Here is a 22,559-nt window from a genome sequence, read left to right as displayed (position 1 = left end):
AGTTGAATGGTTTACAAGAGCAAGCTTTGAAAGTAGCAGTAACATACTAGTTCCGATTTCCTTTTTAGTGGCACTGCATAGAGCTCAAAGTCCAGGCTCTGAATGTGTGCTTTCCAGTGAGGTTAATCTTTCATATAAGAGAGAATTTTCAGTTACACCATGTTCTTTCTCCACCTCTCAGGCACGTGATGTGTGTGCTCGAGCTTTGTGTGTGAATCTAATATCTACTCCATTTGTCAGGTTGAAACAAGGAATGAAATAAATCGGTACCTTTCTGGCTGAATTGAGATGCTGATTTACAGTTAAAGAATGGGACTAAGATCTGAGGTTAACTCTGTCATCCACTCTGCCGCTGGCTTGCTGGATTACTTCTAGCAAGTTTCTTTTACTTAGTTTCCCTGTCAAGTAGAGAAAGCATGTGTATCTCCAGATGGTAGGCTCTAGAATAAGTATAATTATATCTAGTTAGTATGTGTTGATGCAGTCTCAGGTAAAAGATGCTGGACATACCAATGCGTTCTCATTGTAAGTTTCTGATAGTAGGGAGACTGGAAGTTTGTTTGAGATCTGCTGAATTAATAGTGCCTGAGGGAGACTCTAGCATTCATTCCTGTGTTGGTTTTTTTTCCTGCTCCACAGATCTTCCTCTGGATTTAGTGGATGGAGAAGCTAAGAACATCCTGAACTCTCCTGTAGAAGTGTGCTGTAGCTCCTGCATTCATGAGTCACCTACATGATCAATATCCAAACAGCTTTTCTTTTAAATACAAGTTCTCAGACTTTTTTTTAAGAAAAAGATTTTGCTTATTTTTATGCAACACTTGTTCTCGCTCTATATTAAACTATTTTATCTGCCTTGATGTTATTTGTGTTGGAAGGGTTTATCTCCCTGGATCTAGAAGAAATAGATGTGTGCTGCGGTTACCAGTCCCGTACTGGACTTAGCTTTCTGTTGTTCATCCCTTGCCTAGACAAGGGAGTAGCTCAAGTTGGTTCCTGATATAAACCAGCACATCTTTCATTGAAGAGAATGACTGATTATCCTAGGCTCTTAAAAAAGGGGCTGAAGTTTGCCCTGCTAATTTTAAGTATAGGATGGGGCACATGCTTATCTCACTGAAGTGCTAAAACTGAGTCATGTGTGAGCCAGAGGCTTAGTGGAGAAATAGGAAATTATCTGAGAAGAAACTGGCAGCATGCAGAACACGTTCCCATGGCAGTAACATTCAGCAAAGAGGTGGGAAGTAAAAGCTCTCCTATTTTTACCTTTCTGTAAATTTTACAGAACTCGGAAAATGGAACTCGAGTTATAGGGAAAACTTCTGGCCCTTGAATTAGAAGTGTGACCTCCATCCAGAGGCATTAGTGATTTTGCAGCTTGTGGCTTTGGCTGTGAAATTCTCGTATGTTTATACCTGAACATACTGAGCCCTGAAGGCATTCTGGACAAACACTTTTCCTATTTGATGCATCTGACTTCCATGAAACCTCTAAATGATGTAATGGGTTTTTGTTGTTCTGTGAAAAGCTTATGTATTAGTTGAATACATGCAGATTGGATGATTTTACCTTGTTGGTCCTATTAGGACATTTTGGGATACTTCTGCTTTTTCTATTTTCAGCAGAAACAAGTGTCACTTTCTGGTTTGGTGGGCATGTGGTCACTTTTTGGAATTGTAAATAGTTGATAACTGCTTGTTTTCATGTCTGGTTATAAACTAAATACGTATATCTATCAACAGTTCCTGAAGAAACTGCTTTTTTCAAGTCAACCGAAAATGTTAGCATTCGACCTAACTCCTGTCCTAGTTGTGGAAAGTATCCTTCCTATCTCTGCACCTGGGAATGTCATTAGGTAGATTCCCTTTAAAAAGGAAGACCACTGAAAGACGGGGAATATAGTGTACAAAGAGGGCTTATTTTCAGATGTGGAGAGGCTTTGCAAGGCTATAGGCTGTAAGGGTTTTACATGTGCCCTGGATTTCTGCACCCTAGCATGCTGCTGTATTAGAGACAGCACTGTTGTCAGGGTTTGGCTTATAACCTCCCTGGCCCTCTGATGGAAGAGAGCAGGGTGCCCGCGATCCTGGGACCACAGCACTAGAACAGAGGAGAAAATTTCCTGAAATTTGCTGGTTTGGAGATGGAAGAAAAAGCTGAAGATAGGTTGAAGTGTGCCCTCCCAGTATGATCTCCTTGACTATACTACATTTCTTAAGGCCTAGAGGTGATACTGCTGTTCTGCTTTCCTTCCTCTTTATAAATAGCAGCTGGCGCAAACCATTGACCTTAAATTCTTTGCATTAATCTCCCCTCGCTGTGGCATGCGACACCTCCTAGCAAGGCCGTATCAGCTGTGCTCCCCCAGATAGCTAATAAACCTCTTGCTATGGAGAAGATTGGCTTGGTAAGAATGTGATGTTGGCATGCTGAGCCATTTAAAGTTTCTTTTTTGGAATGATGGGAGCAGTTGGGGGTTGTCCCTGCTGTGCTGCTTGGTACCTGTTTAACTCCTTTACCCTCTGCAAGTGAAGGGCTGTAAGAATTACTCCAGATTCTGATTGAACATGCATTTTCTTGCAGTGCTTCCAAAATTACGGCTGCAAACCCAACCCCCTGAACTATCTGCCCTTGAGAAACAGGTGCTGCTCCTGGTTTCCATAGTAGCTGCTAGAGGAGTTGAGCAGTGTGGAAAGGCTGATCGTGACCATAAGCCTACGGGAATATGCACAAAACGTAGCAAAGTCGACTTTGAAAAATCTGCATTTTTATTAGATGACTCAAGGACTTGGCAAGTGCCTGTGACGCACGGTTGGTGGTTGCCAGAAGCTGTTACGGTCTGTCATCTGTGTTAGGTGGCCTGTGATCTCACAGCCTCTGTCCAGGTTTTTGTGGACAGATGTCCACCAAGGAATAAAGCTACTAACACAGAAAGTCCCCTTCTTGGCAGACTCGGTAAAGAAACCAAGGACTAGCTGCGCTTGGAGCCCTCCTTTCAGTAGCTATGTTATCCGTGCTGGTTAATCTTCAAATAACTAACAGCAACAGTTCCACGACTACTCTGAAGGAGCTTATCATTTTGTCTGTGCTGAGGTGGTGGTGCCTTTTTTTTTTTCCCTGCCATTTCAGTATGAGAAGAAATCTTCCAAGGCTTTTATCAAAGGTGGATTCTTAATTATTTCTAATGAAAGAACAGGCTTATTTTTCCCTCCCCTGAGACTACACCATGGCCTCGAGGCAGTGGAAAGCCGAGTGCTGGTGATGCTCTGCTATGGCAGAGCACTAACAATGGTGTTACAGACTTCGTGGGTAGAGGGGAGCCTGAGGCATAGAGAGGATATCCCCAAACCCGTGGAGAGACCAGACGGGGGATTTCTGCTTCCTCAAAGGCTAAAAGAGGAACAAAAAAAGAGCCTTTTTCTGAGAAAAGATGTTCTTCATCACAAAGAGGCACAAAAAGGAAGAAAAATTATTTAATCTCCTGTCTTAAAGGTTTTTACTGTATAATACTTGGTGTTCCAGAATACGGGTGTCTTGCAGAGTACCAGTGGTCTCGGCTGTACCGATCCATCTGGGAGGGGAGGTCATCGTTGCTCTGTCCCCAGCAGCCTTGGCCCTCTGTGCCACAACAGTGTGTTGGGGAGAGGCAACCAGGGGACAAATGCTGGAGGCATCCCTTTGCTGTCGAACCGAGGAAGGATCGCAGGGCTGAAGTTCATCCCATGCTGCCGGGTTATATCCCTCAGCTCACTGCTGCCGTGCCACTGACCAAAACCCTGGCGATGCTCCGTGGGAGAAACCAGACGTGTTTCTGACATGACTGTCGTGCTTGGGACGGGCTTATCAGCCTCAACAGCGAGCTGCTGTGGTGTGTTTGTGTGGATAAGCAAGATCCCCGTGAAAGATGGTGGAGATCGGAAATGTGCTGCTGAACATCTCAGACCCTTGCTCCAGCCGCTGGGAGCAGGGAGCGAGGCAGTGGAAAGGGGAAGGCAGGTGCTGCCACCACCTCTCCTCCCACCCCTGTGCCCAGGAACCAGGAGCCCAGTGTCGGCCGGCGCTGGTCTCTGCCCCTTGGGAGCAGTCCTGCGCAGAGCTGCCTCCCTTCGCCCCGTCAGCCCGTGTACGCATCCCTGCCGCTGCAGGCGTGGAGGCTGAAGTGACATTTTATTTATCCCTTCTTAGTTTTCATGTGTCCTGCCCTTCTGCATTGCTTTCAGCATTGCTTACAAGGAAAAATAGTCCTGCAATGAGGCTTTGGCATGAGCGTGTCTGGTAGCGCCGAGGGAGTTTTTGTTGCTAGATAAATGTCGCGTTGAGCCCCAGGGGCTGGGAAGAGGCGGCTGCAGCTCGGCGGGGATGAGAGCCCTCGGTCGGCAGCGAGACAAGCCCCATCCTTCCACCCTCTCGCAGCAGCAAGGCCCCAGGGTCTTGCAGCCATCAAGAAAAGACCGACTCTTCCTCGCCGAGGGATGAGCTTGGATGTGTTGGCACATTTTTTGACTCCGCACACCTACGTGTGCCCCTGGGCTTCTGTGTCAGCTCCCTGAGGGCCCCGCGGTTACGCTCAGCACGTTCCCTGTCTCGCACCATCCACACCTCGTTTTTCTGCAACTTTCAGTAGGTCACAAAGCTCCTTCTCTGCAAACACGTCTCTGGCTCCCGCTGCGGAGTCGGGACTTCTCTCTATGTGTCTTTATCGCACACAGGCACGCTTTGTGCTGCCAGTGCCTGTATCTGAACTCGTACCGTTCCCTGAATATGAGATAAAAATGAAGCTGTGTGTTGCCAGCAAGCGCGTTACTCAAACAATATGGCAGGGCTGTAACTCATCCCTGGTGCTGTGGCACTGTTCCTGGGTGCGTGCAACCGTGGGCCATGCTCTGACCTCGGGCTCCAGTCCTGCCTCGTCACGCATCCCATTCCAGCGCTGGAAGGGACGGGTCACCCCCCTTACACCACCCCCTCCGGCAGCAGGGTGCTGGAGTTGCTCCCGGGTCGGTGCTCCTTGCAGAACCTCTCTGCAGTTCTGCTCTGCAGGTGCCAGGAGCTTCAGCGCTTCAACTACGCTGTGCTTAAGTGATGTCAGAACGGCTTCTGCATCAAAGGTGAAATAAGCTATTGCTCTGTTTTGAGGGGAAACGTGGGACGACCCCAAAGTTACGAATCGTGGTAGGGTCGGACCTGACCCTGCAGTGCTGCTCTCCTGTGTTTGGACGTGTTGCCAGGACTCTGTACCCAATAGCTTTGTGGGGAGCAATGTACAAAGGTATTACTAAAGGTGGCCTTGGAAATCTTGATGCAGATTGTTTGAGGAGCTCTGTTACAACTACGTGCATGCAACACATGACGCAGTATTTTATTATTTTTTTTAATAGATGCTTCAAGGCTCTTCAGTGCATTGCTAAAAATATTTTGCTTTAAAACATGAAAACATGAAGGAATAAAATGAGTGTTTGCAGCTGCTGCACACAAACAGCTTAACGAGATGTGAGATAGAAGAAATGGGAAACAAAACCTGATTTGCATCAGCAGAGGGAAGTCCCTGCAAAAAGTTTTGAGCAGGGACCGTGGAGGCCAGGGGGTATTTCTTCAAACGAAGGAACTGTTGCCTCAGTCTGCTTAAAACTGAGGTTAGAAAATCACGAAGCCAAGTAACAAAACCTCTAGAAAGGTGAAGTTTGATTTCTGGCCTCAGCGTTCACAAATGCACTGCAATAAAGGATTGGCGTTGCTGTTACCTGAAGCACCAGAACTGGGCTCCACCATCACCCGGGCTCTGCAGCAGCCCGTGTCCTTCCCACCGTCCTCCTCATCCTTCTCAGGATGCTTTCGAATGTCTCTGTGCAGACAATAAGTGACCGAGCGCTTTCGGCTTTTTCAGGGTGTCACCCAAAACAGCTGTGAGTTGGCTGATGTCCCCTCTCCACCCCTCCCTCCCTCCCTCCAAAACTAGGACATCTAAATTTAACTTGCTATCAACAGATGAGGCTGGAGAGTTTCCACTGTGGAAAGGAATCCCACTCAGAACCTGTCCTCTCCTCTGCTCAGGCTCCATCCATGCACATTCCTTTCCTCGAGCCGTGACCTCCCATACGTTTCATTCCTCCCCTTCCCCTGCAGCGTTTGGATTTGTGTCACTGCTATGCGCTGGTGGAGCTTCCCAAACAGACTATGTGGCCGTTCGTGTTTTATGTGGGCACACACCCCAGTGGTTTGCGGATGATGGTACCAGGTCTCCCTGCTGCCCAGCAGCAGCCTGCAAAAGGCTCTTGAGCTCCAAAGGTTGGCTACAACCTTTAAGGGGCATAACAGGCTTGTAACAGGCTCTTGTTCGCTCCAGGCGGGACCCAGGGAGATGCAGCGAAGGGGAGACATCGGTGTGAGGTGCACCTCACTGGGGGTGCCCAGGTAAGGGTCCAGCCCCTGCGCTCAGGGCATGTGCCAGGAAAGCCCCGAGCGTGGCGTGGCTCCTCCAGCCCGACCAGGCAGGAGGCTCCGGGGGTGCTGGGTGGAAGCCGATGCAGCAGCAGGATCCTGCAGCAGACAGAGCAAGTCTTTGCTCTGCTGCTTTTTGAGAAGCCTTGAAGCTTCTTTGCAGGCTGGGTCAGAGAATGGAAAAACAGTAAAACCAATGAAGGAACAAAACAAACAAAAAAAAAAAAGAGAGAAACCTGTGTCTGCCTTGGGGCACAGCCGGTGGGAAGGGAGCCCGCGGTGGGATCGGCCCGTGGCAGGAGGACGTGGAGTGAGTACAGACCTGGAAGGTGCCAGGGCTGGGCCCTGTGGATTAACGGGTTAGCGTGGGAGCTGTGCCGGCCGCTCGGCCAGGCACCCCCCTGCTCTCTGAAAATAATTTTGACAGTTTCCTTTACTGAAAAGCAATCAGAACCTAAATATGAAAAATGTGGGGGAAAATAATGAAATTAATACAGCGTGGTATTTGAAAACCAGTCATCTACTGTAGCAGCTTTTAACCTCTCGTTTGCCCAGGTCTGAAAGGGCAGGGCTGCTCTGCTGCCTGGGGTACCGGCGCCTGGCTGAGAGGCTGCCTCTCTCCAGATGTGGTATTTACAGCTAACATCTGACCAGGCTTGTGCTAAATAAGCAAACAGCGTCAGGAAACTGAACCGTGCGGAAGTTCAGCTGCTGCCTGCGCCAACCAGCTCGGCTCTGTTCTGCCGTCACAAGATGCACAGCGGCCTGGTAATGAAAAATGCAGGATGTCGGCTGGTATTTTTAACCAGAAACCTCCGCTCTCTATCTGATGCAGCGTAAGAGCTGAAATGGAGAGAAAAGGCACTCATGGTAAATAGGGTGTTTATCGCCGCCTTGAAACGTGAGTGCAGAGGTGGTGGAGCCTTTCGTTTAAAAACAGCCACCGCCCAAACGACTCCAGGCAGACAGGTTTGAAAATTTCATTTTATTTCTCTGTCTGTTATAAAAGCAGGGTTTTGTTTTTTACATCTCTGTAAGTGTCCAGACTCGGTACATCTTGGTTTTGTTTTCACAGTATCTCTACAAGACCAAGGACGATTCTTATTGCTGCGCCAGGAGCCAGGGCAGGGAGGGATGGCGGTGCCGAGGCTCGGGCAGCCCTCGCCTTACCCCCCTGCTGCTGGACCCAGCCTTGCTCTCTGCTGCGCTGGCTCAACAGGTCTACCCCTCCACAACGCTGCTTAGTATCTTCGTTGGCTCTCCGAGGGGCTCTCCCTCTCTCGCCATGCTCGTCTCGGTGTCAAGGGTAGGAAATGAGAACCAAACGGCCCGTGACGCTGCTCGGCGTGTTGGCCGAGCTCGACAGTGTCTGCCAGCCCCTGCCCCGCTGCTGGCTGTGGGGGGAGAGGGTGCAGGCGAGGGGCTCGGCCAGGGCTCGCCCTGCTGCTTCCCACCCTGGACCACTATGGGATTTTGGCAGGGATGGTCAGGCTACGCTCTCAGCTCCTGTGGTGATTTGGGGCCATAAAGAGCTGAGCATCATTGATGAGAGAGGTGAGGCAGCAACAAGCTCAGATACATCAGTATCCCGTGTTGGTGCCCCATCAGCTTCCCAGCGCCTTTGCGCATTCCCGGTTCTGCAAAAGCTGCCAGAGAAGGAGCTGTATTTACCTCTGCTTATTTACCACCTTACTCGGTGCAGGATGCCCCGGGTCCCCAGACGTTTAAGTCCCTGTTGGGACCCTGTCAATCCTCGTTCCAACTACATGGCCATTAACCAGCCGTATCTATAGCGATGTCTATAGCACCTGTTACCTCCAGCCACCGTTCCTTTTATATTCAACCTCTCCCCATCAGTTTTGTAATGAAGCAGCATTGGAAAAACATCACTTTTAATCACAACGCATGAAATCTCAAAAGAGGCAGCATCACTTTTCTATGCCGTGTCTGGTGATGCAAATGGAGGTGGAGGGGCACGTTTCAACCTAGGCACGGGCTAAAGGCATTCTTTGGGAAGGGAGAAGTCCATGCAAAGCCGACCCCAATGTGAAATTTGAATTTCATATTTACCGCTTAGCTGGGTCTGTTCAGTGCAACAGGACGAATTAGCCAGGAGGTTACTATCAAATTGCATGGATGCATCCAGTCCACCAGGTAGAGGGAGCAGGAGGACCCAGATTTACTTAATGCACTGGGAGACTAAGTCCAACACAAAGCTAAGTGGAAAAGGACGTAGGTGTTCCCTGAATGTGGTTTTTGGTGACTGAGAAGAAATCTTTCCTTGGAATTCCTTCATGCAGCTAATTAAGACAACTGGGTCCGATTTCTTCGACCCATGCTGACATCAGTGAGAACTGTAAGTACTCAGCACCTGGAGACAAAGTGAATACCAGACAAAAATACCCCTTCTGCTCCCACCCGTGGGACTGCCCAGAAGTGCATCTAAGCGGTAGCCGAGATGCATGCAAGCGTTATCAGCTATTCACCCACAGCTCACATTTTGTCCTCTTCTGCATGTATTGCCTCGGAGAAAATACAGACAAGTCCCAAAGCGCTGTGCCAGTGGAGCTATAGTTAGGATTTGAATCCATGTAAGAAAATGGAGTTTCATACAGAGAGTGACTGTGCAAGTCAAAGTCTCCCTAGTTTCATCCTTTATAGTCCCAAAGCCTAGATTTAGGCAACCTTTGGCTCGTGGATTTGGGTTTGATGCAGTCCATTCGTTTGCAAGCTGCTTGTAATGCTGGACTCCCTACCTCAGAGATCTGCCCGTTGAAGAGAGCAGCTCTGTGGCCGAGCATCTCTGAAAACCGGTGCATGGAGGAGGGCGGTCTCCCCTGGAAATGGGGGTATGGTTGCAGGGACCCAGGATCCTTGTTTGCTGGTTTGAGACCGTCATGGTGGGGGGCATATCGTCTGGGCGTGCTTTCCCCAGGCAGGTGGTGATGTTGAACCTGTTGCCGAAGTAGATGGTGTGGCTTTGGGGAAGTTTCTTGCTGGTAATGGTCTATGTGGAAGATGAAGACGGCAATAGCAGCTAATTGGTGCCCCTCCGAGGGGAGAGCCTTTTGAGCAGCGTGTATGTGGTGGTGAGACCTGTTCAGACCAGTTCAGCAGGGCCAGGCTTGTACCTGGCATGCTGAGCTCTCTTCAGTCCTAGCTCTTGAGGCAGATTGTTAAGAAGAAGAAGAAGAAATGTTATCTAAGGGAAGGAGCTGCAGAGGAAAGGGGAAGTGATCTGCCTCAGGCCATGTGCTGGAGCAAGAGAGCAGATCCTCTGCTCCCCATCCTGTGCCCTGCCCTCCAGATGCCACCTCTACCGCAGAACTTCCTCTGCCAGCAAACCGTGCCCCTCCCCTTCAAACGGCTTTTCCATACCGCCTTCCTCTGCAGAAGTGCATGTGGTTATCTCTGAAGCCATCTGGGCAAGGTCCTTATTAAAACCTACAGGTTCCACCTCCTGCTCCAAATGCACCTTACTTACTGGAGGATCTACACCCAAGACTCAGGTGTTGCCCTGCTTGCACCTTCTCGTGCATTACCCTTTGCTACATAGGCGTTTGTGCCATAACCAGACAGGTACAGTATCATGGTCCTGTCTGGGCCCCATTCCTGACAGTCGTGTAGATCGTGAGGTCGTTTGGAAGAAAATTATCTACTAACCCCAATGTGATTTGATATCATGGGAGGAAGAGAGTTTTTCATAGCTTTTGCTTCTAGTGTTTGCTAGGAATGGGTGCCTGTTATTTTCAGACGTGGCTGTTCCTGAATTATGGATATTGCTGGGTAGACTTGGTAGATAAGATCTGCCCTCGCTTACACCCATGCATCTCCAATGACTTCAGAAGGATCCTTTTTATATCCTGCTCTTCTTACAGCACTGTCATTTGGATTTCATGGGAAAACGGGACAACGGAGCTTCACCCAACAACAGCCGGTGCATGAGCTGTTGGCTCTCATGCCACGAGAAGGTGAGACTGTGGGTTAGCTGGGCAGACATCTGCATGGCCTAAGGACAAACCCAGTGGGACACACGCACCCCCCCAATTTATCTTGACTCCCAGGGCCACAATTCCAGCTGTGAGATTATCCCATATTGTAATGCTAGCGGGAGGCTGAGATCACCAAGTGTAAGCAGCGCAAGCCTGCTTGCTACCCCTTCTGCTAAGCAGGGAGATGGCCTAGTAGCTCCCACTCAAGAGAAATCCCTACAGCAGGTTTATTTGCATTGCTTTGAAACTGAGATTATTTCCATGCTTCCTTGTTCCAGGTTTTAAAACCAGGAAGATTTTCTTTTTATCACGCTTCTTCCAATTTCATGCCCTTTTCGTCCATCAGCCTGTGACACACTGACAATCTATTCCTTCTTCCAAAACTTTCTCCCAAAAATTCTGTAGAAAGGACATTCTGCCTGATGGTGTGTTTGTTGTTTTTTTTTTTTTTTTCAAAGATAGCTTTAAGGCAAAAGTTTGGCAATGCAAAGCAAAGTCTACATAAGGCCGCATGACTTGGATTTGCAACTCAGAACCTTACAGCTTAAAAAAAAAAAAAAATTCCTTATCTTAAATAGTCAACTTTTTGCTCCAGGAACTTGTTTTGTTCTCAACCGAAAAAAAAAAAAAAAAGCCTCTTAAAATCCCAAATAAAATGTTCTTATTGTTCTGGGCAGTCTGGACAAGCTAATGAGACTGAAGTTCAAACAGTAACTAAAGTAGGGAAGAAAAAAAAATCTATACGGGTAGACATCAGTGTTAGTTTCTTCCCTTAGGAATCCAGTGATGAGACAGACCCCAGTCAAAGGTCTCCTCTTTAGCTTTAGCACAGTGAAATCCGTCCCAATGGGAGAAGGTAGAATGGTTGCATTTGTTGAATGAATAAAAAGTGCATTTTGATTTTGCTCAGATTATACGTGTGTATTCTAATACCTAAGTGATTGTTTTGCTTCGGGTTGTTTTTTGTTTTTTTTTCTCCCTTTTGGTGCCGGGACGCCAGGTTTATATTATCGGTGTTTTGGAGGTATCACCACAAGTGGTGGTCCATCCTTTGGCCTCCACATGAGTACCTGAGCATCATTGGCATTGGGTTTGACAAGGGCACTGGGTGGTATTGGCTCATTCTTGCTAAGGACCTGGGGCTGCTCTTGAGCAGAGGGCTCCTGCAGCTTGGCACGCTGCCCCAAGGGTCTGCTGGGATTTACCTCGATGCCCAGCCTCATGCGCCATTTGATAGTCTGCAAGGTCACCATTTCGTTGGTAGCCGTGTTGGTTGCAACCAGCCAGGTGGTGAAGCTTTGATCCCGGTGAATGCTTGTGAGTTTGGCCACGTTGCTCTCGCTGACGGGCACTGCCCACGTGACGCTTGGGTAAAAGTTGTCGTTCATGCTGATGTTGAACTTGGACTCCTTCTTTGTGGGACCCACGATGGTGCAGGTTTCTGTCGTGTTTCCATACCAGGGATAGTTCACTCCATCTGAGTCACTGATGGCCTGGATTTTACCATCCAGTAGGTCTGGAAGCTCCCAACTTGACCTGCCATAATCAACAACAAATTACGGATAATGCATTAATTAATTAGTTTAGAAACATGCCGGACTTCAAGGAAGGAGAAGAAGGAATTCTGAATGCATTCCCCCTTTAGCTTGTACCGGAATTTGTGCCTTTCACGCCATCCTGCCGAAAGAGCTCATCCCTGCCATTAAAACTGTCTGCGAATTGCCAGGACTGATCATGAAAGTCTGTCCTGCTGCTAAACACCACTGAGGAACCATCACCCTGCAGGGCCAGGGCTTTCCTTGCAGGGACCGGTGGCTACCTGGAGTGCTTCAAACTATGTCAGTGTTTAAGTAAGGCTGCAAAGGGTGGGTGCTCAGGAAAGCTCCAGTGCTGGAGAAAATCCAGTGATGCAGGTATCTTCTTGCAGCTCCTTGGCTGTCTGAGCATGGCTGAACAGAAGGACTCGCTCCAGCGCCGCGTTCAGGATCTCAACTCTTGTGCCGGTGAGAGCAGGGCTCAGGGCTGAGTTTCTTTCTCTCAATAGCACAAAATCTCCCGAAGAACGGGCAAGCTCAGAGCTGGCCCTGGGGGTGAGGCGACAGGAGAGCCGACCTAAGCAGTGGAAGTAAGATCAAGGACTCAACTGGACCATAAAGCTTCCCATTGCCCCATTCTGTTCTTTCTTTCCACAGTCTCTACCTGCCAATGCTCATTTTCTCTCTGGATAAGCCCCTGTCCCTCCCCGCTGTCTGCCTGGCGCTGGAAGTGTAACCCATCCTTCTCCAGCCCTAGGAAGGACCCCGTTCAAAGGCTGTGCACCAGGCTCCGGGCTAGGGATGGTATTACAGTAATCAGAGAAACTGAGGTCAGCCAGCTTGTAAAACTGCCCGAGCCGATCGTTTGTGCGCCGTGTGCTGTGCTTGAGAGACTGACAGAAAGGTCAGTCTTGCTAGCAAGAAAGTAAGTGAAAATGGTCCTCCGCTACCTTGTAATGCTGATGCGCAACTTGGAATTTTTTTTTTATTGACTTCCAATTTAATTTTTAAGATTAGATTTGCCAATAGAAGCAAACTACTGTCAGCGTCTCAGAAAAAGGGTTAGATATTTGCGGGGTAAAGGCACTAAGATGGCGTAACCATAGACCATGTGCTCAGCGCGTGCCAGGTATTTTAAGGACGTTCTTTTAAAAACCAGGGTGGTAGAGCTGGCTCTAATTTACCTTCTCCCTCTTGCTTACGAATCGGCCCCTTCCGCCAACCAGAGACGATGTCCCCGCTGTTGAAGTGGCAGAAGGGGCTGTGCGGCGGCAGCAGCAGCAGCTCACTCCCCGCGTGGCATTTGCACTTGACCCCGCCGTGGGGCTGGGACGCTGGGCTCTGCACCAGCCCCCCAAGCCCTGCGGCTCCCTGCTGCGGGCTGTGCCACGGGACACGGTTTATCTTGGGAGGGAGACAGAGGGGACGCGCTGAGGCTCGCCGGGGTAACTGTCCAAGTCTTTAATAAGTCCAGTGCTGCGGCTTAAAATAGCCCCTTGACTGCAGCGGGGGCTGCGGCCGGGCGCAGGCCGGGGGGGCACGCGTTGGGCCCGGCCGGGCTCTGTCGCAGCTTTGGGATGAGCTGCTCCTCTCCGCTGGCCAGGACTAATGTGACTGTCTCAGAAGGCTGTTCTGATTGTTAATTAGTTAATGACCGTGAAGTGCCTCCATGTTTGTAACTACTGGATCACTCAGCAGTTAGCTGTGAATGTCTGGCTGTAGCTAGAAGATACCGTGGGGGTTTAAAGATCTCATTTATCTTTTTTTCGCGCGAGCGGGGGTCCTAGCAAAAACCTCCCCTGTGCCATGGCAGGCGTTGGGCCGCACTGCGCAGGGGCGGCCGGTTTGCGGGTCGGGCGGCCTGGCAGGAACCCGGGAGGTTTAAGTGCAAGGCAGGACGCGGGCTGCTGCGGGGGATGCAGGGATGCTCCGAGCAGCAGGACGGGGGTCAGCAGCAGCCGGGGGTCAGGCAAGCGTGAGATCTCCCCACGCAGATTTACGGGCTGCTGTCAGCTATGGCACCGCGGCTGCAGCAATCCTCCCTCCTGAGCTCGTAGCCAGCAGGCAGAGGGAGTCCTTTCCCTGGAAGAAAATTTTTCGCGAAGGCAGCCAAAAGGAGATCTCTGAGCAGTCCTGCCAGGACCCCCGGCCACCGGAGAGATGGTTATGCGCTCTGCTCTCTAAATCGGAGTCTCCCACGTCTCCTATGCTCTTCAAGGAGAGCTGAGAAGAGAAAAGCCCCAGGGATGTTGGATGAAGCCAGCCCTCGGCGGGCGGGTGAGCGGAGGTCGTGCTCTGCAGCCCCCCACCTCCTCCCCGCCGCACAGCCCCGCTCTGAAACACCATCTGGGGGCTCTTTCCCTCCCTTTCAGCAGACGGTTTAAGATTACTTGCCGTTCAGGCAGTGGCTGGTACTCAGCTTGGCTGTCACCCGGGGATGAGATGTGACAATTTCCTGGAGGTTCACGCTGTGACAGGCGTGATGCTGAGGTGCAGCCACAGCATCTCTGTGGGTGTGGAGGTGCCAAACGGGGACCTGAGATGCCACGCGAGGTTGATAACCCCCCCGGGCTGCTCCAGCCTACTGGGATCAGAGGCTGGTGGGCGAACGGCAGGACAATCAGGTAGAGGATGCTCAGAAACTGCAGGTCAACCAAGATCTGCTTGTCCCCATCCTCATTCCCACTAGCCTTATCTGACTCCAGACCAGTACAGAATTGCAGGACCTTCTTGGGATTTGCCCAGGGTTCAAATGAGAGCAAAAAGGTGAAGCTGTGCCAGGGCCTGGGCCGGTCGCTGAAGGCAGGATGCTGCCTGCAGAGCCTGAGAAACCCCACCGCAAAGCTGAGCGTGTTCGTGAGCAGCGTGGCTGAGCTCAGGGCGGCTCAGAGGTGCACCCTGCTTAAGAAAAGGCGTGGGCAGGAACGGGAAAGAAGAAACTGGCCTGTGTTTCTTTGTGGAGCACGCTGTGCCTAATTCTAGCGAGTGTGGTTAACCCTGGAGTTTCAAAACCATCACGCGTTATCTGCGCAGCTTAGGAACGAGAAGAAAAATGAGGCCTTATGATGGTCCCGTGACTGGAGCAAAAGCAGAGGCTGCGCGATGGTTGCTGCTGGTGGTGGCTGCCCCTCGCCTGCTGCTACAGCAAAGCCTCTGTGCCAGCCAGGTTAGTAGCCCTCGCTTGCATAGTGTGTCCCTGTTTAAATAATATGCCAACAACTGCCCTTTTGGATGATTTTGGAAGGAACGCTGTGGAATGATCTTTGGCTGCATCAGCATCTTTCTGTGGTGGTGTCGAGCCAAGGAAAGACCAGAAAGTGCCCAGTAAACACTTCGCTGACAATAGCAGAGAAGAGGCATGAAAAGAAACCAACCGATCTGGTTTCATGGATTCACTATAGCTGATCAGCTCCAAAATCAGTAGGTTCTGGCTTGTAATACTGACAAGCTTGTTTCTGCCGCTTCTGAAACGTTCAGAGTCAGTATGGGCATCACCAGAGACTAGAGCTGCCAACAAGCCTCTCTTAACAAATGTCTTCTTGCTACCAGGAGAAGGAACTTTGAGCTATTTCTTGTGGCATAACTGCAGCCCTGCTGCTGACAGCCAAGCAGCTTTATGTAGGTTTTAGCCTCCTAGTTCTCATTCAGATAAATTTCTTCCTATTCTGTCACACAAAACGAAGCCCCAGCTTATCCCGAGCCCTCCAGATGGCTGCCCCACAGCCCAGACCGAAGCAATCACTGCAGCGGCCTGCGCAGTGACAGCAAATCCAAGCGCAGCAGCCTCCAGCCCTGTGCACCCAGCAGTGACACGGGTACATCCAGCTAACCTTTTCGGACAGGCATCGGGCACTATTGCAGCCTCAGCCTCAATTCCTCAAAGCCAGCTCCTAATTAGTCACAGGCCAGATGGACTTGCATAACCTTGTGCTTTCCAACACCCTTCCTTTCCACCAGCTCCCTAAATAAGAGAAGCCCCGCTCAGACGCAGACTGTGCTCGGTGCAGGTACCAGTGCAATGTGTGGGCGCGGTGAAAAGCCGTCTCGGGTATTTCACATCCCTGCTCCTACCTGCCTCCCTCCACCGCTGCTCCTGTGCTGGCGACTAGCTGAAAGAAAGCAAACCTGATATTCGGAGCTGCTTAATTTTAAATTGTCCTTTACAGCGTCTCTCTCACCTACTCCGGCACGTCAAGCAATTCAAGCCAGGGTCATAGCAAAGAACAGGAAGGAAATTTAAGATGTTGTTCCCCAGCTGTCGGAGCCATGCTGCTGTGGTCCCTCTTCCCCCCATCCTCCAGCTGCGTGTTCCTGCCTCGTCGCTTGAACCGGCAGTGATGTTTGATGCACGGTGGTTCAGGGAGTAAAACTAGCAGAAAACTGGCATTAAGAAAAAGGGACGGATTTCTGCTGGTTTAGCTGAGCAGGCTCAAGTCAGACTGGACCATTTAACTGGGCTGAGGTGCGTGCTTACAGCGCAGGTAAGGGCCAGGGGCCACATAAGGGCAGCGAAGCCTTTTCCTCTCAACCCCCGGAGGGATATCTCAGTAAATTCCCATGGTGAATCGACCTCCCTTCGCTTCCCATGGAAAGCGTAACCTTTTTTTTCTTTGGTGAATCTCTTTTTGATTGTGTTTTCCCTCCCAAGGACTGGGGGTTTATTCTCTTGACAAGTCAATTTCTCGAGTTCATTGTGTCTCTGCTGCAGGGCACGGAAGATTTAATCTCGCAAGAGAGAGATGCCTGGTAACGTAAAGCGATGATGTAATGCTGCCCAGCTGCCCCATCGGGTCCTCCTGGGGAGAAATATCTACCTGAAACTTCTCCAGATTCTTGGCTGATCGTATTCAAACTCTGATTTATTTATCTCTGTTTTGCATATCTCCATCTGCACCGCTTCTTGCACATCTCCATGGAGATGAAGAAACAAGGCTGGATAATGCCACGCTGGCGTTGCCCAGCCGCTGACACGGGTCCCACCAGGTGCTGCACAACCGGGTGCAGAAACCAGCGCCCACCCCAGGACACCCCAGCGGGGACCTGGTCCAGCGTGTCCTGCACAGGTCAGAGCTCTGCGGCCTGATCCGGATGCCTCCCGCTGCGCAGCGGCATCCTTCCCTAAGGGTACAGGGCAAAACCCTGCTTGGGGGAGCAGTAAAACCAGCCGTGGGCTGAACGGGAGTTTGCCCCAGTTCTGCACGGAGCGGGGGGGGCAGGCAGCACATCCACATCCTCGTGCTGGGGGTTTTCATGTTCCCAGCAGCATCTTCTGACTTACGCGTAAAATAATGCCAGCATTTACATGTTATCCGAGTTTTAATTATTTTCCTTTACATTTAAAAAAGCTGCCTTTAGCCCCAAAATTGTCAGTGCCGCTTTAAACGCATGTGTCGAAATTATCCCCTCTGTAGCTAACATCCCTATAGGAGCGTTATGCACAGCTCCATCTGCTCCAGTATTTCTCAGCTGTTTCTATCCTCAACGTAATGGCCAGCTTATACACGGCTAACAACTTGGGGGCATACAAGTGAAAAATTAATCCAAAGCCTGCTGTAAGTATTGATCCTCCAACTGACCAACTGATTTTGTATTATTTGGGGTTTTCTGTTTGCCTGTCACCACAGTGATTAAAAATATGTATGTTGCAGTAGTCTCTTCATCATGGAAAGTTGCGACAAATACTCTGTTGGCATAAATCAATGCAGCTCCGTGGAGGTCAGCGGGATTATGTTGTTACACCAGCTAAAGGCTTGGCCCATTCTTTCAGATAGGTTTGTGTCCTGTCTCTCTCTCTATAAAGGTCTTCCAAGAGCATGTTTCAATGGCATTAAAAGAGGCCTTTCCTCCCAAACGCCTTTATTTATAGCTTTCAGATGGCGACGGGTCTATAGAAAGAGAGTGGAGGAGCAGACAGATTCCTACTTATGTTTGGGTAACTCTTTTTTTTATATCAGTTAAATGTCAATGAACCTCCTAGGGAAAAATCTTTGTTTCCATGATTTTCTGGCTAATAGCTCTCATACATAGCTGCAGTGTTTAATTCTGACTACCTGTTTACAGCACTTAACTTGTAGATACAACTTTTTTTGCCTCAAAGCATTCCAGCAAGGGAAGACTGGACCAAATCCTCATTTTAAACCCAGGGAAACTCAGGTGCAGAGAAATAAAAGGACATGTCGAGGTTTGCAGCCCACAGCAGCACTGGCAGAATAGCTCTCTGCCCAGTCCTTTTTATTTCAGTGGATGTGAGCTGTATTTATATACAGTGGACTTTTCTGTTTTCCTTTGCAGCTGGTCGTTAAAGACAGGATTTCTAAATGAGCCTGAGAATTACACATGCAAATCCCAAAGGCCTGGAATTGGGAACATCTGAGCAACAAATTGTCCTTGCTAAAGATGTTGTTGGAGCCAAAAAGCCTGCAGATTTTGGGCCTGTTGTAAGTACTTTTAAAATCAAGATAAGCTGGTCTTCTCCCTTGCTGAGCCTCACTGCTGGTGTTTGCCAGGTGCTAGTTTGCTTCTCAAGGCACTTTCTGCTTGAGCAGAGAGGGGACGTGGGGACAGAACGGGGGGGACACTCTGTCACTTACAGCTGCTCCTCAGCGTACCCTTCCCTCTGGTCCACATCTTACAACACGTATTCGCTTTATGTCTGAGATGCTGAACCCGCGTCCTCATCTGGGCTGACAGGCAGAAGGGAGGGAAGAAGGGCCGGGCTGTGCGTGCAGATGTTGAGGCCTTCAGGAAGGCACTGCATTAAGGCAGAGTTTGTCCTGCTCTCCAGCCCTACTTCGTGTTCCCATCCTCCCTCAGCCTTCCTCCTTCACCATTTTTTAAGCCACCCAGAATGAGCCTTGAGGGGCTGAGCCGGCATCCCCCTGACACAGGGCACCTGGCATGAGCAGACGGGAGGGTTGCTTAAACCTGACCTTCCCGTCCTTTCTCCCTTGCCCCCAGAGACCGGGCAGCATCAGCACCTCCAGCCACCAAACCTTCTGCCAGCACCGGGCTCTGCGGTCAGGTTTTGTCCCCGTGGCTACACAGACAGATTTCTGCTGCGCCAGGAGGCTGCACCCGGTGCTGCCCAGTGCCGTGAGTTGCAGAATTGCTGTTCTGTGCAGGCATTTGGAGATCAGGTGCCGTTGCTGATTTAACTACGGGCCAAAGCCTGCAACAACATTTGGTGAACAAACTGGTGGGGGACTGGGGAGAGATTACTTTTCACAATAGGGAGGTGACATTTTAATTTGACTCATTCCTGTCTCACTATGACTGTCTGACCAGTAACGTGGGGGGTGTGGTGTGCAAACAGCCCCTAGATTCCCCCGACCTCACATCTATTACCTCTATATTCCTACTCTTACATTACCCGAAAGGAGGGTAATGTGAGATTTTCACCCTGCTCCAAGGTGGTGCAAAGGGTTTAATTATCAGTGGGTTAAATCCGTCTTGTCCTTCCCCTGTGGGCTGCCTGCTACCGTGGGCAAAGCAAGCAGGATTCCTCCTGTGATGCTGAAGTCTGCTCCCAGAGCTGGTGGGCTACGGAGCTCACAGCCATGGCCCACTGCAGCAGCAGTTACAGCACGCTGGGGACGGCACCGTGCCACAAGTGTCAGCCCTCGCATTTCCCTGGGGCTCGTCAAGGCGCAGTTTTACCCCATAAGGGATGGGGAGGGATGCCGAAGAGAGGAGCTGGGGGTCAGGGGAACCCCTCGTGCAAAATGTGTATCAAAACAGGGGTGCCTGTCGCGGCAGGGCTGACCTGGGATTTCAGGATCTCCAGTGCTGCTCAAAAGCTGTTGTGAAATACAGTATTGCTTTTGGGTTCCTAACAGAACAAGGGGGTTTTGGTTAGGGCTTGGGCACGTTCCCATCAGAAGAGAACACCTACTCCTTTAAAAGGGCAGGGACATGCTCTCCTGTATCTTAAATGTATGAGAAAGTCCTGTTAAGTTTCAGAAGAGCTGGGTTTTAAAATCAAGCCAACTGGATGATAATTTTTGGCTTAATCCAGTATTTCCCAGCCAGGCCGTGGTCCTCCCGCTTTTTCTACCTGTACCCGCTCGCACGCGCTCTTGGAAATACTTACATTCCCTGTTCCCCGTAGTGATTGTAAAATTCCATGTGGCTGCAAGCCTGGATCCAGCCCACGATCCAGGTCTCCTTCTTGGGAATAGGGGGCACCAACACTTGCGCAGAGGCTCGGAAGTGAGGGGTCCGGTAGCGCAGGACCACGCTGGAGGACTCGTCGATGCTGGTGGGAATGGGATCGATGGAGGCTTTGACTTCAATCACTGAAATACTTTCCCGGAAAACTTTGGATTTGCAGCTAATACTCTGAATACAGCCCATGGCATACCCCGAATACAGTCCGATGCAGCTCCTAGGGTACTCCAGCAATCCTGGGGAATATTAGGCATTGAAATTATCTGGTGCTAGATCAATTACAGATCTTCTTGGTTTGTAATCTCAAAACCGATATCCATAGGATAGAAAATTCATCACGTAAAGCCTTAATCTGAGTATCTGTCTTACAAGTACTGCTCCTATTTTGAGGTTAGCTGCACTTCAGAAGCAAAAGGGCCTTTAAAATTTTTTTCCCCTTTTAATGACCCATTAAATCTCTCGCTCAGTCTTTGGGTTAAAAAAAAGGTCTCTTGAGTTCAATAAATAACGGTGGTGTTCTTAGCTGATATACTTAGTCCTTCCTTTCCTCAGATGCGGTCTGTCATTCACCGTCAAACATAGGACTAGCCGGTATTTCCCTTGATTCTTTGGATGAAAAGCAGAATGTTGATAGACACATCTATATAAATAATGAAATAGTTTTTAGCCCCAGCTTGTCACAACCGGTGTGGATTTCCACTTCCTGACTTGCAGTTGTTCATAACTTCCTTTCGCACAAAATTACAATAATAACAGAAAGAAACGACGGGTGGAAAAATGCAAAAAGTAGCCAAATCTCCGATGTCGGAGGCTCCTCCACCAGCGATGCCAGGGCTTTGGGGCTGAGGATTTTTTTTTTTTTCCCCCCCCTTAGAAATAGCCGAAACCATACAGAAGAACAAGCCGGCGCTGCTGGGCACGCAGCGGGCTGCGGGGGCTGCGCAGCGGGGCAGGAGGCGGCGGCGAGCCTCCCCCGCTCCCCGCTCCCCGCTCCCGCCGGGGCCGCGCCGCTCCGCGCCCGCTCAGCGCCGCGGACTCGCCGCCCGTGACATCCCGCCGCCACGCACCGGCCCGGGGGGCGCCGGCCCCGCCGCTCCCCTTCCTCCTCTTCGGCGAGCGGCTCTCCGTAGGGGTGTCCGACCTTCCTCCTCCTCCTCCCGCTGCCGCCGCCGCTCCCGGGCGAGCCGGCTGTGGCTCAGCCGGCGGGGCTCATGGGCGGGCGGCGGGGCTGCCCCGCACACGCGTGGGCCCCGCGGTCCTGCAGGGCGTCACAGCATCCCGCGGCGGCGGGGAGCAGCGCCGAGCACCGGCCGAGCCCCGGCCGCCGCGCACCGCGCCGGGCTCCCTGCGCTGCGCGGGGGCGAGGTGCGGCGGGGGGGGGGGGGGGAGGCTCCTTCTCTCGCTCGTTTTTTTTTTTTTTTTCCTTCGCCTCTTTGCTAGATGCTCGGGGAGGTGAGATGAGCAGGATCGGTGCCTCCGCCTCCCGGCTGCCGCAGGCTTCCTCTCTCGCAATACATTCATGCATACGGGGACGGCGCCGGCCCCGGGTCTCAGCCTCGCCGGTGGAGCAGGGGGGTGCGGGGGGGCTCCCGCTCCGCTCGCCGCCGCAGCATCAAAAAGGCAACCGGGTCAAACTTTGCAGAAACTCGCTCGTAGCCGTTCCCTGCCCCCGGGCGTGCCCGGCCGCTCCCGCCGGCTGCCCGGGCAGGGACCGCCGCATGCCCGCGGCTCGGCCGGCCCGGCGGCGGGATGGGCGGCAGGTCTCAGCCTCCCCCCCCGCTCTCCCTGCCTCCCTGTCCTCCCTCCTTCGCCCAGTCCCATCCCTCCCCCTGTATTTCGCTTTTAAACTGCAGCTGTAGAAGCTAAACCTCCTTTGCAAAAACAGCATTTCCTCCCACATGTCCGTGAATTGTGGGTAATGTAGTTTTTTTTTTTTGAAACGTCTTTTTTACTTTTTTTTTTTTTTTTTTTAATTTAACTGCAGTGTATCTTCTCTTGGTTTTTTTCACATTAAGATTTTCTTCTCCCGGCTGGAGCGTGGCTGGTAGCTTCAGTAAAGTCTCCTCATTTTTAAAACCTGTAGCCCCAGGCTGGGTGGGCTGTGACTCAAGCAACTAGAAACGCAAAGCTCTCCATAGCAGCAAAGGGTCTAAGGAGTAGCTGGAACAGAGGGAGAAGCGTCTGAGGCAGCAATGGCCTGTGGGAAAGTTGTAAACTTCTATTACAGATAGTTTTACTTCTATTGCAGATAGCTGGCTGGTCCTGCTGACCATCAGCCGGTTGAGGATCCGAATTTCAAGAGCTGAGCACCAGGTGAGTGCCTGTGTCCAGCTTTTTGGTAATAGCTGCTGTACGCAGCGCTCTGGGTGCGTGTCCTCTGTGACTTGTTTCTAAATAGGAAACCTGGGGAACTGAGAGGTAAAAATTG

The 22,559-nt window shown here is 50.8% G+C and overlaps 2 protein-coding genes across 10 annotated transcripts in view; one reads left to right on the top strand and one right to left on the bottom strand.

Moving 5' to 3' along the window:
* NUP214 (nucleoporin 214) overlaps positions 1-1,689 on the top strand; it is a 49,319-nt gene extending 47,630 nt beyond the window's left edge. For 5 of the 8 annotated variants that reach the window (XM_072882985.1, XM_072882984.1, XM_072882987.1 and 2 more), the window contains exon 36: positions 640-1,689. In XM_072882985.1, the coding sequence (XP_072739086.1) occupies positions 640-673 (34 nt within the window). In that variant the 3' untranslated portion in view covers positions 674-1,689. The remainder of the gene's footprint in view (positions 1-639) is intronic. The other 3 variants (XM_072882986.1, XM_072882980.1, XM_072882979.1) reach the window with 1 other exon arrangement.
* Positions 1,690-7,439: 5,750 nt separating this feature from the next.
* FAM78A (family with sequence similarity 78 member A) lies at positions 7,440-21,512 on the bottom strand. Of its 2 annotated transcripts, none has more exons than XM_072883280.1 (3): positions 20,664-21,512; positions 20,055-20,367; positions 7,440-11,966 (listed from the first exon to the last, which is right to left on the bottom strand). In XM_072883280.1, exons 2-3 carry the CDS (start codon positions 20,315-20,317, stop codon positions 11,438-11,440), a joined length of 792 nt encoding a protein of 263 aa, XP_072739381.1. In that variant the 5' UTR covers positions 20,318-20,367; positions 20,664-21,512; the 3' UTR covers positions 7,440-11,437. The 2 variants fall into 2 exon arrangements, with proteins under 2 accessions (XP_072739381.1, XP_072739382.1); XM_072883281.1 differs by having other exon boundaries at positions 21,199-21,512.
* Positions 21,513-22,559: the final 1,047 nt, after the last annotated feature.

This window comes from Ciconia boyciana, chromosome 18, assembly GCF_034638445.1.
Source record: "Ciconia boyciana chromosome 18, ASM3463844v1, whole genome shotgun sequence".
Classification (NCBI taxonomy): domain Eukaryota; kingdom Metazoa; phylum Chordata; class Aves; order Ciconiiformes; family Ciconiidae; genus Ciconia; species Ciconia boyciana.
Note: the sequence above shows the minus strand (reverse complement) of the source record. Positions and strands in the feature narration are given on the sequence as shown.

Coding starts and splice junctions, on each gene's coding strand:
- FAM78A (XM_072883280.1), bottom strand. CDS start 20,317: ATGGGCTGTATTCAGAGTATTAGCTGCAAATCCAAAGTTTTCCGGGAA. Junction 11,967..20,054: donor CACTACGGGGAACAGGGAAT/GTAAGTATTTCC, acceptor TGATTATGGCAG/GTCAAGTTGGGAGCTTCCAG.